This window comes from Corvus kubaryi, unplaced genomic scaffold (assembly GCF_017639235.1).
Source record: "Corvus kubaryi isolate FWS band 111438036 unplaced genomic scaffold, C.kubaryi_AGA036_p1.0 69, whole genome shotgun sequence".
Lineage (NCBI taxonomy): Eukaryota > Metazoa > Chordata > Aves > Passeriformes > Corvidae > Corvus > Corvus kubaryi.
In genome coordinates, this window is record NW_024582057.1 from 6,357,578 (window position 1) to 6,377,142 (window position 19,565).

At 37.9% G+C, this 19,565-nt stretch overlaps 1 protein-coding gene across 2 annotated transcripts; it reads left to right on the forward strand.

Moving 5' to 3' along the window:
• Window positions 1–49: 49 nt before the first annotated feature.
• Window positions 50–9,760, forward strand: BLOC1S5 (biogenesis of lysosomal organelles complex 1 subunit 5). 2 transcript variants are annotated; one of them, XM_042049105.1, is made up of 6 exons: window positions 51–193; window positions 1,393–1,475; window positions 3,583–3,712; window positions 5,362–5,420; window positions 6,467–6,566; window positions 7,661–7,766. In XM_042049105.1, the coding sequence occupies exons 1-6, from the start codon at window positions 79–81 to the stop codon at window positions 7,687–7,689; spliced, it is 516 nt and encodes a 171-aa protein (XP_041905039.1). In that variant the 5' UTR covers window positions 51–78; the 3' UTR covers window positions 7,690–7,766. The 2 variants fall into 2 exon arrangements, with proteins under 2 accessions (XP_041905038.1, XP_041905039.1); XM_042049104.1 differs by lacking the exon at window positions 6,467–6,566 and having other exon boundaries at window positions 50–193; window positions 7,661–9,760.
• Window positions 9,761–19,565: the final 9,805 nt, after the last annotated feature.

The following is a 19,565-nucleotide window of genomic DNA, read 5'->3' on the forward strand; positions in this document are numbered from 1 at the left end:
AAAAAAAAAAAAAAAAAAAAAAAAAAAAAAAAAAAAAAAACAGGGCCGGGGCTGCGCTGCGCGGGGCCGCCGAGCGCCATGAGCGGGGCCGGCCCCGCGTCCCCCGGCCGCGGCAGCGCGGCGGCCCCGCCGCCCGCCGACAGGAGGCGGGACTCGCCGGCCTCCGGGTCCCCGATCCAGCCCATCATAAAGGGTAAGCAGGGAGCGGTGCGGGCTCCCGCAGGTGCCGAGCCCGCTCTGTAACCCCGCGGCAGCGGCGGAGAGACGGCCCAGGGGCCCGGGAGGGGAGGCTGGTCCCGTGACCACCCAGGGCCGGTCCAGCTCTCCGGGACTCCAGCGCCCTCCAGCCCTCCGAGGTTCCGCGGCGTGTGCTGAGGTTTAAAGCTGGACACCTGGGGGGCTTAGCTGGCTTTCATCTCTCAGAATTGGAAACTAGGGTGTCTCTGTGGCTTTATTTCGGGGAGCCGGGTCGGCCACGGAGGCCCTTGCCACGGGCATGGAGTTTCTTGGGGAAGCACTTACTTGGGTCTTGTTTGCCCAAGTTTTGTCCTGGTTAATCCGTGCGCAGAAGCGTTTGGACTGGAAGTGGTTTATCCCATGCTTTATTTACTGCAATCATGTCTTTCCCAAATTTCTAAATAATCGTCTGCACCGTTTTGGACGGGTGGGGTTCAGGGTGTAGAACAAACCCAGGTGGATACAGTAGAGACGGGGAGCACAGGGCAGGTCCAGCAGCTGAGGCAGAACACATCATTTAGATGGCAGCGCCGGCTAAAGTCTTTTTTGGGATTGTGCTGTGTATTTCTTGAAACAGTACTTGCTATGCTCTCACAGTGCTTTTCAATTTAGCAGGCTTTTTCTTTGTGACACGTGACCCTGTTTCTCCGCACATACTTAAGTAGCAAATACTCTTTTCCAAGACTAAATTTCAAGTCTGGCCCTGGAATACAAGAAAATGCTGACAGTTTTCCTTTATAATGAGGATTCCTTTTGTCTTTTGCTGCAGAAGATTCCCACACTTACGCTGTTAATCTGTTAAACTGCAGCATTTAGTTCTGTTCTTTTACCAGCATTAGCAATCAGATACGGAAGCTGTACTGAGCAGAAAGAGCGTTGAGACAAAGGGTGCTGAGCCACAGAGGAGAGCATTCACCCTCACAGAAAGGTGTCTTTGGCATCTGGAATACTGGCTCGTTGTGTTTTATCTAAGCTGGTGGCTTGCTGGATAGATAGGTTACCCTACAAATACTGTTTTGATGCTCTTTTGGTTTTGTATGTACTCGGTGAGCAATAGTCCTTCCTCACACTGAGGTATGGTGTACTGCCTGTGTTTTGTAGCCTGGTGTGGGAGTGAGAGAAAAACTAAAATTCTGGCTGTCATTAATCTTCTAGATATTGGGGAAGTCTATTCAAGACTGCTGGATCACCGACCAGTAATTCAGGGAGAAATACGTTACTTTGTTAAAGAATTTGAAGTAAGTATTTGTATCTTATTGGCTGCTGTCACAGTCTGAAACTTTGAAAAGTTTTAGCGTCTTTTTAGATACTATAATAGGTACATAACTTTCTTCAGAAGGACTTGACATGGATTTTTTTCCCAAAATAACATACCTGCAGTATACATCTGCATCTTTAGCAAACAAGGTGGTAATTTAGGTCTTTTAAAAGTTTTGAAAGGGGCATGTGGGTTTTTTTTTCCTGCAGAAGACTGGCAGGAATATTGATGTAGGAGAATAATGTAGTCCTAACATCTTAGAGAAGTCTAGTTGGTTCAAGGAAAGTATTGTTGGCCAGTATAGGTTTACATTTCATTGAGAAACTACTTTATGCCTCAGCTGGATTCAGCTAGCATAGCTGTAATTTTATTTTCTTTGGTTTTCATTACACGAGACCAAGTGATATACTGGAAGAGAAGAGCAACACTTCATGCAAAGTAATAAAATCATTAAAAATTGAATGACTGTTATCTGATTGGCTGCAAATAAGGCTAAAGTACTGAAGGTGTAAAAGTGTTTATATACAGCTTTGCCTGCAAAGTATAATTTGGTTTCCACAAGATGGCAGCAAAAGTTTAGAAAATTTGAATCTTATGCCAGCAAAAGGCTGTTTCTGAGTAGATTTTCTTTCTTACAGTATGTGGAATTTAAAGTCTGTCTTGAAAAAGCGGTTACACCTCAAAATTCCTGTATGCAGACCTGATTTGAATGACAATAAAATGTCTTTCCCCCTCACCGCCCCCTCCCCCCTGACCCAGATTGTAGCTTACATTTCAAGCAGGTCTATTTTGTCTCTGCTGGTTTAGCAAAATACAGATGTGAAGTAAACTCCTATCAGATCTGTATCGTATGGGCTTGAGAGTCATAAGAAATTATTTCTTTTCTCTTTTTTCCCTAACTAAGCTGTAAGTAAGTAGTTTTACATGTCATTCCACAGGATGGAAAATATTAAACTCACAGACAAAATTAGAACTTATATCTTTAGGCTGATAATTCATATATTTGTCCCATTTCACCTGAAGTCTTGTTCTGTTCCTTAGACAAATTTAATATATTCTTAGATCTTTTATTGAAATTTTATTACTGATTTATACTTTTATGGGAAAAATAGCAAAGTAGAGGATTGTTTAAATTTTTGCAGTTTAGAATTTCTTTTAAGTGGGCTCAGGACCACCAGCACCCAAAAACTCCACTTGTTTCTAACTTTGAGGTAAGAGACACTTTCTTGTTGTAGTAGGATATGTGCTTATTTTTTCAATTACTAGCACCTAGTGTGCAAGGAATGGAGATTTGCACTCAGGAAATCTGGAGCCTGTTTAATTAAGGTGTCTTACTTGTCTGTGCTTATGTTTCTGAAGTTTTAAGATGGATGTGGTAATCCCTGTCCCACTTCATGTGATACAGTGGTTTTTGTTTATGTAGAGTTTTTATCTTAAGTAAAGCACTGGTGAAATTCAGAGTGGGAATAGTGCTGTGGCTTCAGAAAAATAGATTTTTTTTTTTAAATTTAGACAATAAAACAAGATCTTACTGTACTTGTAATTAATCATGATCAATAGTGAGCTAGAAGAGCTGCCTCTTTAGTCAGCTGTATTATATTATTTTTTAGTCAACTTCATTGATTTACTTCAGTTAAAACAATTTTACTTGCATTGTTTTCACCTCATGCCATGCTAAATGTGGAGGGTCAGACATCAAGCAAGCAGAATCATTGCTATGTTATTTCTCAGTAACAGCTGAATTATAAAAATGAAATGCTTTCAAGCTCTGTTGTTCTCTGTTGTTTTAGAGATGTTGTATATTATCTATACAAAACAGCACATTTTTCCATATGGTGTGTAACTGTCTTTTCTCACAAGGGCCAGAGGAGTCATTCAAAAGATTCTTGTATTTTAATGTGAAGAATGGAGCATTGCTGTCTTTTTTTGGCAATTTTATCTATGTTGTTAAATAAGTAGAGAACACTTTAGTAGGTAATGATCTAGTCTTTGAGATGAAGCTATTAGTTTATCAACTGGGAAGCCATCTTTAATTTGCAAAGTGAAATTCCTTGCTAGCCACTCACATTCTTTCATTTTTGTGGCAGGAAAAACGCGGTCTCCGAGAACTGCGAGTACTTGAAAATCTAAAAACCACGATCTTTGAAACAAATGAACGTGTTCTTCCAAAGTGTGAGCAGGCAATGCAAGACAATTTGAGTGAAACCTTCAAGAGATGTAAGCAGGTTGCTTCTTATTGCTCTTGATGCATCGTTTTGAGTAATTTAAATAGTTTGGATTCAAAATATTATTTGTAAAAGCATTACCCCACTTGGGTAATTTTCTACTGTTTAACAAACTGTGCTTTGTTCTCGTTTCTGTGAAATTTTAAAAGGGAAACAACAGGGACATTTTTAATATGTAGTAGTTCAGCCAATCAGCTCTTGCTAAGGTTACATTAAAGTTTTTTGCTGGTTTGAGTAGAAGTTGTTTCAGCTCATTCTTTTCCTATTCAATTGGAAATAGTACTCCACATTGACTAAAGCCATGGGCAAAATTTCAGTTTCCTGGTTTGTTGCAAGCATGCTGTGGTGTTACCTTCAAGTGTCTTAATTTTCCCGCAGGAGTGCATAATACTGTCTCCTATCATTTAAAACAAAACTTGCCACTGTATAGCTATGAAATGTATTATTATCATTATCTTCAGTCACAAATTGGGAAGTAATAGTGATTACATGCTAATCTCAGTTTCATCCTTATAATAATTAATATATTTCTTTAGTGCTCAGATTTTAAAAGAAAGTTTAAGATTTGTACTAATATTTAAGTGTCTTTTTTTTTTCTTACTCATTCAGCAGGATGGCTTCCTCAAAAGAGATTTTAAGAGAGTGTGGTAGCTTTAGCTGCTAAATTTATGCAGTTGAAACATGCCACTGTGGGTTTTGTTACAATTTATGTGTGGCATGTTGTATAAGCATTTAATTTCCTATAACTTATTTATATGGCATCTGGCATATGCAGAATAGCAAATGGTAGATGATGCTTTACACATAAAAGGATTGCAGGAAAATATTGAAACTTAAAATTTAGTGATGCAAATAAGACATATGTTCTAATACCGTCTAACTGGGGTGAACCTTCCATGCTGCTCCCTGACCAGCTGTGCAGTGCATCTTTAGTAATACAATCACAGAATGGTTGAGGTGGGAAGGGACCTCTGGAGGTCATGCCCAACCTCCCTGCTCAAGCAGCAGCAGCTTGAGCCAGTTATCCAGAACTGCATCCAGTTGCTGCCCCGGGAAATAAGTGTATTTAATTCTGTGTTAAAATTAAGCATTAATTAAGTTGGGGGGAAAAAAGTGTGTAGGAATACAGTTCCTATTTCCTTTGAGAAGTTTTCCCAGGCTTAGTCTGGGAGACAAGAGACTGACTCCAGCATAAAGATGTTGTACCTGCGGAGTGCATACACAGCTGATGGGGAAGAAATAAGGAAGAAAAACCCAACTAAGTAAAACATAGAGTTTGGTCACCTGTTTCTACTTACTGACTTGAGAGTGGCTTTTGATGTCTTCTGAGGTGCTGAGTAGTGCACTCCAGCTCATCAGCAACACTAAGAATGTGGGCACGAGAGGACCTCACTGCCTTCCTGCTTTTGGCTTCTAGAACACACAAAGTTGAACTCTGCAATAAGCCTACTTACTTTTAGGAGTGTAAAAGTTTTAAGTGTAAAGCATTTTCTGCAAGTACAGATGACTCTCGGGCAGAGTTAAGTGACACACTGGAATATAATCTTCACCTTGCAACAGCCTCTCATCTCCTAAATCCCTTTCAGGCAAGTTTCTTTGATTTACAGCAGCAGACTGATCTACTGCAATTTGTTGTTTCAGTGCAAGCTGCCAACGCTATGATCCATAGACTCCAGGAGAGGGAGTATGAAGTGAGAAAGGTAAAGGATGGATGGAGAGATTTTTATTTTGTGATCTAAGAATCTCATGCTTCACAGCAAGTTTATCTGCCTTCAGTATAGCAAAACTTAAAAACGTATTTCTCTATACCTTATATACTTGCAGTAAAACTTCTTTTGGGGTGATTTCTGCCCTTCTAAAATGCACACTGCAAAGTTAATGGATCTAGCTAACTCTTCCTGCAATCTCCTGATACATGGAAACTATTTTTTTTTTATTTCCTTTGCTTTATTTTCCCTCCTAGCTCAGACTATAACATTTGTCACGTATAGGGAAAGCTTAAATATAAAAAAAGCTTATTTTCTGTGGAACAAAAAACATCTACTAACCTACCAGAATGGAAATGTAAATCTTTCCTAGTTAGCTGAGAACATTGACCATATTATATATATATTGCTTGTTGAAAAGGAAGTGGTTTTTTTCACTTGTGGATGGGTTATTTAATGAAGGGCTATATTATAGGAACATGCGAATCATTGGAACCTTTTCAGTTGGCTACACTTTGCTTATTTGAAATACATGTGCTCTGAATCTAAAACCTGGAAAATTATACAAGAAATTAGTTTCCTGTATTCCCATTACTACTTCTTTATTGTGTTCCTGTGTTATCTCTTTACTTGCAAAATGCTGTTGATAATAATTTGGTTCAGAAGTACTGGAGACGTTTCCATGGCCATCAAGCAAAACAGGGTGTGCATTGATGGATGTAAGCTGATAGTCATGTTTTTCTTTCCTTTTTTGTAATTGATGAAGATGGGCAGTCCAGTTGCAATTGAATACTGGTACTGTGCAAACAGCACACTGCTGAGCACTGACAGAGTTTGCTTGTGTCTAACACTACTGTAGATACTGGTAGAGAGGTAGGAAATTCTTACAGTTCTGCTACTGTTTGTTTGAAGCAAAGCTTTAATAAGAAATTTATAACTTAGAAAATGAACAGTCAGTAAGAATAGTGACTATTATTTTTTTAAAAAAATATTAGCTCTATGTTTACACCCTTTTTTTTTTTTTCTTTTTTAATATGTAGTGGAAGAGTAGTTACAGGTATTCTGGATTCATAGCATGTCTTAAAAGTTTGTATAGTAAGACTTTTTGGCTTGAAACTTTCCAAATGGGAGTAATAACAGGTGGGTAACTTTTTAAAAATATAGATAAAAGTTGTCATTGTAATGCAGCCACTTGAGGCAAAATACCTTTTCCTTACTTTTCTGAGATGATGTGTTCTGAAAAAATGATGGGATTTTGGCAGAATGTAGTGTCAGGTGATGTGTAATTATGTCAAAAAGTGTTTGAAACACCAATGTTTCAAAACCTGTTGAATACAAAGTAGTGTATCAGTCAAACTGTTAGTACACACCCGGTGGATTTTGTTAGTAGATGTTACTATATCTGTTGCAAACAAAATGAATCTTGGCATAATGTTTTTAAAGTGTATAAAATGCTGCACTGAAAAAAATTGTGTATTTAGCCATGCTGTGTGAGCTTGAAGAGCAGCAGAGAGAGTGTTTAAGAATACATAAATGGGTTCCCAGTGCCTTTAGTTGACAAAAATGCCATACATATGAAAGTCATTGCTGATACATTGAAAAGGAGAGGGATTAAAAATAAAAAGCAGGATTAATCTCTCTTTTGCTGGGAGATGGAGCAAATGGGAGAACAACTGCCTAGATTTATTTTGGCTTCTGCACCTGTAATATAAGGGAGACAGACTGTTAATACAGCTCACAAGCAATCCACAGAATTGTATTACATTTTGTCGTGTGCATTGCATGTGTGTATGATCTCTCTTTCTGGATATCTAGACATTTTAAAATTTTTTTTTTAAAGATAAGAGAGTGAACAGAATTAGATTTACTAGAAGCCAAGCAGTAGGAAAGTATGAGGGGAAAAATAACTTATTTATAAAAGAAGACATTAATCACAGTGAGAGCTAGCTGGCTAAAGCAGAAATACTAGCTGCCAGTTTCAAAACATTTAATATCTATGTTGTTATATTTTATCGAAATAGCATCATTGCTAACACAATCATGTTAATAGTATTGCAGACATTTTGCCACTTGTTTTGGATTGGCTATGCAAAATAAGTGTTTTCTTTTCAGTTTCTCCTTTCCATATGTCTTCATGCTAGTTTTCAGATACTTTAACATTATGTAGCTCTGATTAAACCCCCTGTTTTAATATGGAAATGATTACTAAAAACTTCTTATTTTCCTCCCCTCAGCTTCAGGCAGAGAAGGTGACGGCTCGTGAAGAGAAGTGCATCGCCCACTGGGAGGAGTTCATGAAAGAGCAGCAGAACAAGCGTGCGGAGGTGGACGAAGAGCACAGAAAAGCTATGGAGCGCCTCAAAGAGCAGTACTCTGAGATGGAGAAGGAGCTGGCCAAATACGTTTCTTTTTAAGACCTTTTTTAATAATGCTGGGTTTGTGCCATGCTCAGTTGCTTCTGATTTAAATTGGGGTTCTTTTGGAAAGCTGAAATTGATAGAAAAAAGGAGAATTTCCTCTCCAGGCTTGGTATGGGAAGAAAAGGTTTGCATACTTTCAACTTAAGTGCCTATCTATGCTTGTTTGATTCAGGGCAGGTGGAATGCCAGTATTTCTTTGTTTGTTGGAAAGTGGAACTGAAAATTGTGTGACTACACCAGCTCAGGGAGTTGCAAACTGGAGTTCTCTCCCATCAACAGAGCATCGTATCATTTGAGAAAACAGAGACTAATGTAATATTAACTATCCTGGTGTGCAGCCACAGCCCTTTCCCAAAAAGTAGGTTGATAGGTTCCAGCCATAGTTAGCTGAGAATTCACTGGGAAAACTCTATATTCTGTTTGTAGATTTCAAGAAAATAAACTTGTCTTCGGAATATTTTACTTTGAAAATTTACTGGTGAAAGATCTCAACAGAGTTTTAAATCAAATTGTAATTCAAACTTTTGGGTTGTATGTTCAGTATTACGAAGTAGAGTTGTAATTTGAATGGTTTTTGCTAACATAAAAATTGTAAGGTAAGCTTGGTTAAAAATTCGGTTTTTTTTTTCTCCCTGTAAATGTCTCAGGCCTCTCTTTTTAAGCTTTACTGTTCTAAGCAAAGCCACAACAAGCTAAAAAGTAATCATGAGAAGCATATCAGTCTTTGTATTAGCTTTGCAGCTAGTACAGTTTTACCTTAAATACTTGGCATGCTGTTGGTTTACATAGGATAAGCTTGTCAGAACTTTATGAGGCAATTGAGGTAAGATTTTTGTTTCTTTATCAGTGTAACAAATGAGCAGATTAGTGGTTAAATGCCTGCGGTACTGATCTGCTTTCATACTAACTTACTCTTACAGCGTACGTGAAACTCCTGCGCTGCTTTCCTTTATTCCAAACTTGCAGTTACCAGCAGTGTAACTGAAGAAGTTAATCAGTTCATTAACCAAGGAAAATGAGACGTAGTACCTTAATGAAATTTGCTGCAAGCTAACGGTTAGTGCAGGAAATGTCTTTCCATAATTTTGCTGGTGTCCAATGTAGAATGGAAACAGGTAAAAATAAACAGAATTTACGCTTTACCTGTATTGCAGCAGTAATACACCAACAAGGGTTGCTTGTGTAGGCTCATGGCTTGGTTTCAAGGCTCCATTCCTGGCAGCATGTTGATAGTGTGATTAAAGTTAGTAGAGGAGATGGAATAAGTATTTGAGATTTCTTTCAATAACACTGAATTCCTGCCAAGCTGCTCTGCCTGCTACCGTAGGCCCAACAGCTTCATCAATCATCATCGTGTATCTGGACTGAAAAGAGGAGTTGCCAACACTGGGGCACGCTGGAATGTTGTTAATTCTCTGTTCTGAATGGAAAAAACATAGATGTCTCAAAAGGATCCCACACATGTAAAATAGGAAAGCCTCTTTTAGAACAACTCCTGTCTGAATAAAGGGTGACTGCTGTAATATTTCTCAGCTTGTGTACCCGTGATGAATGTTGTTACTAAGCTCAGACTTTTCATTTAAAAAGAAAAAGTTCGTTCTTGTCTGTCTTTAGAATTGGGTATGGAATAGTTTTGTTTGGAGCACAGATTGGAAGTGGCTTCTCTCTTACCAGATTATTTGATGTATATGTGCTCAAAGCCCAAATATGTTTGTAACAAAATGCGTTTAACTGCATACTGAATTAATTTATATTTTTGCACTGATAATTTTTTTTAAGATTTAGATATCTAATTAACTGTGCACTGGAGCTGTAGATTTTAGTATTTCATCAATTTGAGAGCTCTTAAGCAATGATGCAAGTGTTACAAGTTGGATATTCACTGGAAAATAAAGTGGTATTTCCAAAACCTGGGATGTGTGTTCCTGATTCTTTGGAAAGCTTCGTAAGTACTAACACTGAAAATGTATTCCTCTTTCAGAATGTTTTATGCTGAAGAATCTTTTATGCTGGAGATCATTTGAAAGCACATTTCTTCAAAATCTCTATCTACCTAATAATAATAATAATATAATTCGGTCAATGTTATTCATTGAATGAAAACTATCTGTTCCTGAAATAATTTCATTTAGTAACTTTCACTTTATTTGCATGATATGCTATAGGTTTTGAGGTACTTGGAAATGCTTAATCATCTCTGAAGCAACTTGCCAACATTTGTAGCAAAACCTATTTTTTCTGTCCAAATGCTTAAAAAAATCTCAACCAATACTTGTGTCCAATTCTATCTAAATATGTCTGACTGATAAAAAAAGATTCCTGTCTTCAGCAGTTTTTTGTCAAGGTGGGGCTATGGTCTGTCTGGACACAGTAGTTCTCCACAGTGCAACTTCCTTTGCAAGATTCAAATTCCTGTTATTCACAGTCTCAGCCATTTGGGAGAAATAGAAAAATGAATAGTTTAAAAATTGGGTTTATGTCATTGGTGCATGAAGGAAGTGTTTCACCTTACACTTGCAGTTTTACATGACTGAATTCCATAGCTTTAAAGATCTTGAGGATTTATTTAATCCTTGTTAAACCTGATAAAAGTTTGCATTGGATTCCAGTAGGAGCTGAAAAAGGTCCTCAATATTAAGTTAACTTCTGATGTGAAAGGTGAGTTTTGCAATCTGTCTTCGTAGCAGACTACATGTATAACTTTTCACTATTAGTGCTGTTTATTTTGCTGAACTGTTCTTTGGAACTGAAAGGTAACCACTGGAATATTTTCTTAGTCCTTCTGTTGTAATATACACATAGCAAAGAAGCTGCTGTCTTCCTTGGAACTGCTGTATGAAATCTACCCCTGCTGTATTTATTTAGGAGCCATAACAAATTGGGGAACTCGAGAGGTATTTAAGGGTTTGGGTTTTTTAAACTGCCTTATGTTAACAATGAACCTGTGTGCTGTTCTTCTTGTAATGTTTTATGTCTAAGGCCTAACACATTGTTTTAATCTTAGGAATGAGGGAGAATGCTGATTTGTATGTTCTCCCTCTGCTTCTTTCTATGGTGACACTAGGTAATACTTTTTAAAGAAAAGGTAGATCATTACAACATCACATCACAGAACATCACATCATCTCTAATAATTCATGGCTTGTTAAATCTTTCCTCATAAACAGTGGAGTTTTCTTCAGTAGTCAAACTATACAGCAAACACATGGCATAATCAGCCAGTGAATTGGATCTATTCACTGCTGCTTTGAGAAAAGCTTGAGATGTCTCAAGGGTGTCGATTTTGAAGTTGACAGAAGTTCCCCAGCAGGTGTCAGTGCAGTCTGGAGAAGGAACATGAGGAAGCCTGGTTTAATACGAGGTATGAAACGTAAATGCTGCTGTTCAGTTGTAACACAGTGTTTTGTGTGAGTAAAAGATGTTTTGTGGATGAAGCCACATACTTTTAAATATAAAGTGGCACTACTTAGCAGTGGCATTTCCTCCATTAGAACAGTACACAAAGTTATTTACGTAACTCGTGCTGATGTGAACAATGTTGTCTGTAGCTCTTCTGCATTCTAATTAAAATTTATTATAATCTGAGATTAGACTCAAATGTTGATGATTAAAACCTTCATGAGCTGCATTCTTGCACTACTGTTGGTTTTAGTGGATCAGGTTTTCTGCAGATTTGATGCAAAAGTTTAAGCTTACTGAAAGAGATTGTGCCATAAAAAGGAAATGGGACCTTCTGCAAATTTGTGAACAAAATTAGTGCAACACACATTTTTAAAGCAGGCCAGTTACTTTAATTGCTTATAATGAAATGAACTTCTCAAAGTAGTAAAGACGCAGTACTCTCAGCACTGTTGGTCAAGCTTCTGGTCTGTGTGTCAAGGTACAGCAGAATCTGCAGGAAGATGGAATAGCAGCAGCTGTAGCAGGATTTTAATGGTTAACACAGTTTTCATAAATAGTTTAGTCAAAGATTGTTCAAAAATTCCAAATAATGTAGACATTTAAAATAGAAGGCAGAAGTCAAAAGCCATCAGAGTCTGTTTTGAAGCAATTAATAAAGGGAGTATTCTAAGGGTTGAAAGAAATCCTGTAAAAATACCTTACTCCACATCCATGTACCTTCCAGTTCTGCAGAGTGTACAGTTTTGCATGCAGTACCTTGGCAGTTTCATAGATAAGTAATGAACAAGGTAGGAACAAATTTACTCAAGACAGTGGGGAGCATTAGAAAGAAGAAAATCTTGCAGAAGTCCTGCTAGGGTGTAAAACTGTAGCTTTGAAAATCCGGGCTCAGACTTGTACTTCCTAACTAGAAATCATGTAGACCTATCCACCTAAGTCTCAGTTTGCCACCTAATAGGCTTTGTCTGGGCCAAATCAGGGCATAGATGGTTCAGATTTTTATTTGCCATCATTTTGTAGATGGTGAAGGAAAAGATAACCCTTTCAAGATGAACTTTCGAGACTACTGTACAATACTGTATTTTGAAACTGTAATTTAGAATAAAACCTTACATTTCCTCAGTCTTCTCCACTAATGACTCACTGGGTGGATACAAGGAGACCTGCAACTGAGAATATTTTTTTTTTTTAACAGACATTGCATTTAATGTGATAGAATGGAATTTAGTGAGAACCAAAGCACTATTTATGTCTTTTGCTTGGTACTCTTTTGAGTTGGTAACTTTTGCTTGGTAACTTTTTGAGAGGGACATCATCTATAAATTCATCCAGCATTTCATGACATATGGTTCCAATATTCTTTAATCTGGAAAAAAAACTCCTTTGTTCTTGCTGCAGTAAATGTTGCAGGACCTGGATAAGCATTTTTAGTTGTCTTTGAATTAATTGTAAAATAAATTTGCAATCTTGATTTGCAGAGCTTATGGGGTGGTCCCTAGTCAGCGCTTTCCTGAACTAGGATATGCAAAAATGCCTTTTGCTGAAACGTGTTTTAGAATATGCACAGATCTTTTCAGTAGCTTTAACCCCAGGAAATTTAGTTCAGGATTGCTCGAGGTCATAGGAAGTCCTTTATGAGTAGACCCAAGTTTGTCCTTTCCAGATGCTTTTAGCCCTCATTAAATAAATTCCGGTTCCTGAAAATCCCCTCTCCAGATGGCTCTAAATATGATCCAATATTTACTATGTCAACTAGAAAGCTTCTAAGCTGAATTACATAAATAGGAAATACCGTGCATCCTTCCAGTGTACTGATTTGAAAAAAACTGAACATAATTTAGAAAATATTTACTAAACAATGAATGTTCAAAATTGTAAAGTAGAATTACGGTAGTATGCCTAGGTAGCAGCTTGATTTCAAACAACAAATTAGCTTTTGAAATCCTAAAGAGGAGTTATCCATCAAGCTCTCAAAATCTTAAGGATTCAAAAGCCTGCAAAATATCACCACAGTGGAAAAATTTTATGGAATCAAGAACCACGTGAAGCCAACAGGGCTTTGATGTTTGTGTCCTGACCAAGTCTAGAGGTGCTCATTGTATCAGCCAATGTGATGAATTTGTTGTCTGGGGCACCTTGAATATGAATGCTGCACAGATACCTAGTGTAGGACAATACCTTTCTCCCATTTGTTTAGCAATTGTTTGTGTACCCATGGATCCAGGACAAGTGGCCTAATCACCAGCTGCCATCTCTGGTTGTAAAAACACTCCAAAAACCAAAACACCAAATCTCAAAATATATACACACTACTAAAAAATATAAATTTCAGATGACCAGGATGCGTTGTGTTTTGAAACCTTCTTGCAGCTGTGACTTGCAGATGGTACACCAAATGCAATTTCCTTTAAAAATCCATGAACTGGTAGAATTTTATGAAATAAAGCTATCTAATTATTGGCTTTAGCCAGATGTTGAAGTAGGGAGGAAATGCAGCCCACTACATCAGGTTGTTGCACAGTTGTATTTGCTGCTGAGGTGGTCACCATCAGCACATGTCACTAAATGCAAAAATCTTCCTTCAGTTTTTTTTTAGAGGGTGCAAGTCCTCGAGAAATGTGTGGTGGTCAATCTGGAGCATGGAAAGCCATAGGAGAGTTTCTGCACGCTGTCCCTCAGTCCTTGACCACCTCCGCCTTAGATGAAATAGTAGTCCCCTCTTCATACCCTTTCCAGGCCCAATTTTCCTTTAAACAAAAGTTAAATTGAAATTCAAAATCTGTGTTAAATTTTTGCCATTATCTTTAGTCAAAATAAAGAAAGAGGCTCAAACTGAGCCCTTTTTGTTACAAGTTTCGGTCCTCGTTAAATTTTGCCTGTTGACACGTAACTGGACTAAGACCACATACCTCTGTGAGGAGGTTGTCCAGCAGCCGTTGTATCAGTGCTACTGTAGGTCATTGCCTCAGTGTGCTCTCTTTGAAAAGGCTGCCATAAAGAGAAACTTTAGCTGAAAACTAGTTCCAAATAATTTTCACATGGTAAGGAATTATTCTACATATATGATGTGATTTCCACGTGCACCTTCCTTCTGCTTTCAAGTTCCCAGGCTGGTTTGTCCCACAGAATCCAATAAAGAAAGTGTAATTTCTCCCTAGGGTCTTTTCTGGTCATGCTTGATATCACTTAACATAATGAGCTTTTTACTCTCACATCATAAAAGGTTTTGTTTGAAATTTCTCTTTTTTTTTGTACTTCAACAAAAAGTGTTGCTTACATCTCTTCTAAAGAATGCTCAGAGTTATGTGAAATGTGGACATGGTGTCTGGGCCAACCCCTTATCTCTGCCAGATTCAAAAAGTCTGGTTCAGTACAGTGGCTTAGACTGCATGTTTTTATTGTGTTTTGTTTCTTTTAAAAATATGCATGTGTGTGTGTCTTGTTAAAAAACATTGCTGCCCCCATCTAGGAACAATGCAACACTCACATCATTTCCTGAAAGAATAGAGTTGGAAGGCAATTATCTACTCACCAAACAGGCTAAAACAACAGTTCCTGATATTCTTCTCAAATATTTCAACTTCCCAAGAATCCGGAAAAAATAATTCCATGAGACGGTGTTATGAATGAAGGTATGACATTTCAGTTTCCTTCTCTTGGAATCAGACATCCAGAGGTAATAAATTACCGTGCGCTTGGCACTGCTGGGAGCGGGGTCTGGCTGTGGCAAATTGTTTTTCTTCAGAGCAGGAACAATGAAGTGCTTTTACATTCTCCTCTGTCCAGTGACAGGCAAAGGCTTCTTTCTTAATGGGCTCTCGTTAGCAATCACATGAATTACACATAGAAGGAACAGGAACCTGACAGCAAAGTACCTTGAATCAAATTTATTTAGAGATAGGAAAGTACAATGAAGACTTTTTTCCCCATTTTATCTCTGTGAAGTAAAGCCTGTAACATGATATGGGAAATGTGCTGTAACAGGAAACATATGGGAAAAAATGAGTGGTGGCAAAGCATCTTTACCTCCTTCTCATGCATCTCAATGAATGTAATTTTTACATAATTATCTTGGTCCAGTTTCTGTCACTCTGAAATGACTGCATCTGCTTTATGTGTTCATTTTATGCTTCTTCTTTTTGTTTTATTATTATTAATAATAATGATAGCTTTTGCAGGTTAATCTTCAGCTCATTCATTTGTGGTTTTGATAGGTCTTAGTAGGGATTGCAATTTGGATTGTATGATAGACATTCTATTGGCATATAAAAAAATGAAATGCTGCTCCTGGGAAAAGAATTGATGCTCTTGATCTTTGAAGAGCTCCCTTTATGTATTTAGTAATCATACAAATGGAAAATGCTTCTGAAATATGTGTGTTTGGATCCAAAATGAACCATCTTAGCAAGGCAGCACAGGGAACCTTGCACTATTAAATTTGTGAAGTCTTAGCAAGGAAACTGCAAGTTAATGCACATCAGAAATCAAGTAGTATTAAACCAGAAGCCCTTAATTGAGCTTACTCTCATTCTTGCATCTGGATGGAATACAAAGAAAATATTCTTAAAAGGGAAAGGTATAGATTCTTAATTTATTAAGAAGGGAGATAATTCTGATTTAATGAGAATATATATATGTATAGATATCATATAACTTTCCTTAAAGGTGTTTTTCTACTTCTTTGAGAGAACTTGACAGAGCTGTATGAGCTCCAGGACTGTGTGAGAGCACTTGTAGCACATCAGCAGAGGCTGCGGAGTCTGTCTGGACTCAGCATCTGGAAGCACATTCTGCATTTACAAGGGATCACTTGGCCAGAAGGACCTGGACTCAGCAGTGGGCTTTGCATGTCTCCACACTGTGTGTGTGTTTGTGTTTGTGCCAGGGAAAACAGAAGGACAAAATCCTGCTCCTGCTGAAGCCTTCAGCAAAATCCACGTTAACTTCACTGCAGCTAGAATTTAGCTGGGGGTTTTGCAATCAGGCATGACTTCTCGAGGACAAAATCAAGCAGTCTGTTTTTTTTGATAATGACCCTGAACTGTGGTGAGGAAATTTGATTAATGTAATCACTGTTCTCATGCCACTGAACTTTCAAGCCCATGCTATTTAGATCTTTGTCAAACTGAACTATTGTTGTAGGTTTGCAATTTATCTATTTATTTCTTTATTTCTGTTTTATGAAATAGTGAAAAATGCAATCCTCTTTGCCGTATCAAGTTTTAATTTGTTCATCATAACTCAAAACTAGCTTTTTTCAAGCTTTTAAAATTGGAAGGCATCTCACAAGTAATGAGGTCAAAGAGCTTTAGCATGTTTCATGGCTCATGACATGTTTTGTGAATAGCAGGGTGGTTGGTAGTACCTGGGAAGAGTAGGTAGTAAGAGTACCTTGCCTTTTACCCAAGATGTCACACTGGCTTTTACATGAACCAAAAAATAATAGAGGCTAAATTTAGTTTATTGTTAAGTAGATCTTTCTTTTCCTACCTGATAGCCCTGGATGCAGAAACAGGCACATATGAAGGTGAGCTTTTATTTCCATTTTGCCTTCTCTACTCTTGCTCATGGTAAAGAGGTGATAAACTAACAGTTTCCACAATTGTTTTGGTGGAGCCCTACAGGCTTCACCTCCCATTCTTTTCACAGGGCCTCATAGTTGCTACTGTCGTAGGACATGATGCTCTGCTTTCCACCAGTGCTGTCCCTTTGGCTTCACTTTGGCTCATTGCTGAGCTGGCAATGTAACACAAAAGGAGTAAAAGGCAGTAAATTATTTCTGTTACTGGAACACCGTTAGTGGCCATTAAGCCAGTAACAGATGTTTAACTGAAAGCTCAGATAATTTACAACGTGAAACATTATTCTGGTTGCCACCTTTCACAATTAGAAGTATGTCATTTGCTTACCTAATACTCAAAGTGTTTGTGGCCCCGTGCAATTAGTTAAAACCTGGCCTGAGAATCAGACCCTCACTCCATTATGGGATCACAAAGAAGAAAAAGAGGGGGGGAAAACCAGTTCCAGAGAGTTGAGTAAAGCAAACGAAGAGTCATTATGTGTTGGTATTCTATTATGTCTATATAGATATTTTGCTAAGCCCTTTGATCAGAAGAAATTGAACTGAACAGTAAACAGCTAAAGATTAGATAAGAAGACTCAAGTGTCAGTTTGCTTGGAAGAAAAGTATATTTTAGGATATATGATCTGGAAACCTCAAGCAATCTATTATATGTTTTTTTTTTTTTTTTAACATGGAATTTATTAGAGAAGAGTGGAATTTATTATCGTTATTTTAATGTCTATAGAAAACAGGATTGTCACCTTTTCTTACTGTGCAAGTAATTGAGTCATGAAGGCTCCAAATTTATTTTCTATAAAATTGAAAGGGAAAGAAAAGGTCTCAAATTGTGGTTCTTTCTAACAGGTAACTGTACTGTGCATCCAAGCGTAGTGGTGGGGGGCAATGTTTTGTAGGGGTTTTCGTGGTTTTTTTTCCTGAATATGCTGATGGAATAGCTGTGTTTTGTGCTAAGTATAATATCTTGCTCCTGGGATCTGTGCAACTTCTGTGTAACTAAGGAAAAGGAGAAAACCAAAACAGTAGAGACAAGAATACTACATAGATAAGGCATTTGCAGTTATGTTATTTTCATATATTTTTTGCTATTAAATGCTACAAACAGAGAAGGGATGGAAGCTAATACACATTCAGAACAAAACCCATTTATTTTGCGTATTAAACGGATATTCATTTAATTTTTAGGTTGGTGGTTGAGCCATCATTTAAGATAATTATTAAAAAATGAAAATTGACTTTCTGGGGGCTGTTGTGTTGCCAACCCGTGGCCGGACGCGTGGGCAGACTTTCCCCAATTAGCAGGTTGTGTGCCCGTTCTGCTCGGCCAACTCCACTGTTTATGCGTCCTACACGTTACCGCAGGCGAGACTCAAAACAGTAAACACCTCAGAACACCAAAAGTGCCAAAAGCCACCTTATTTTTGTTGTTATTTTCTGTAATTATACCTGGGAGGATTGGAGAGTTTTAGCACATTTCTTCCCTTCCTTTTTTTTTCCTTTTTTATGACTTGGTTTTTGCGTTTCATAAACCCTTGGCAATGGGCACAACAGCTGCCTTTGGACTTTCAGGAGACGAGGTCCTCTAGGACATGCATGTTTCAGCAGTGGCCAGTCTCGTCTTTGACCATGCCGTGTGGTGGTGATGTGGCCAGGAGAGTGGCCATCGTTTGTACGGCCTCCTTGAGTGGTGTGGGACTCACCCTCAAGAGTTGTTTCCTAAGGGTCGCGTTCACTTCTGTGATTTTCCTCCTCTCCTCTTATTTTGTGCTTGGCTTCCTGGTGAGCAGTGATGCCCTCTGAGCTCCAACTTTCATTGTTTACTCACTTTTTTCCTCAACAAGCCTATATCAGGGGTTGCACAGTTCTGATTTTTTTCCTTGTTTTTTTCTTTCTTTAACATGAAAAGGTCAGTTTGGTTTACTTTATGGTAGAAAGCCTGAGACTCTATGACGGAAAAGGTGGATGCAAGTTGTTTTTATAGAGTTTAATTAAGGTTAAGTGGAGTTCCCCCAAAGTTTGTGCTAGTGCTCTCTAATGTTTGATTTGGAGGAAGGCGCAAGCAGTGGGATCGTAAAATCAACACATGCCCCACAGAAATTACTCAGTCACATTTAGAAAGGAGGAGAAGGAAATGTGGAAGGAGCAACAAAGATCAGGTAATCTGACACGATGATGAAGCTGCTATTGCAGTGTAATGTGATTTAGAGAACAATGTTGACTATTTGTATATACTAGATTTTAATTCATTGAAAACAGCTGGGAAAAGGACACAGATGTGGCTGTGAAGAACTGAGTGAAAGGATCTTTCCATCATGCCATGTTGGCTGAAAAGCAAATAAATATATGGGAAATGAGGTAGTATTAAGAGAAGAATAAAGAACAGTAGTAAAAAAAAATAATGTAAAACCTTGATATATAAGATGTACTTGCCTGGACTACTAAATACAGTCTGCTCCACCTCAGAAGGGATATATGACTGAGAAGGGAAAAGGACAGCAAAAATCAAATGATGTTTGGAGAAGTGTGTATGCAGAGAGAAAGTTTTAGAGGTGTGGTGTGGAGTCTGAAGTCTTTAATACAGTAAACAGCACAAAGTAAATCATACATCTATTCATATTTCTTTATTATCCAAGAGTAGAGAGAAAATGGATTAAATCTATCTGACTATTACAACTGATTAAAGAAATTGGGTTTTTTATATAACACACGATTTGTTTTCCACACTATATATTTTCA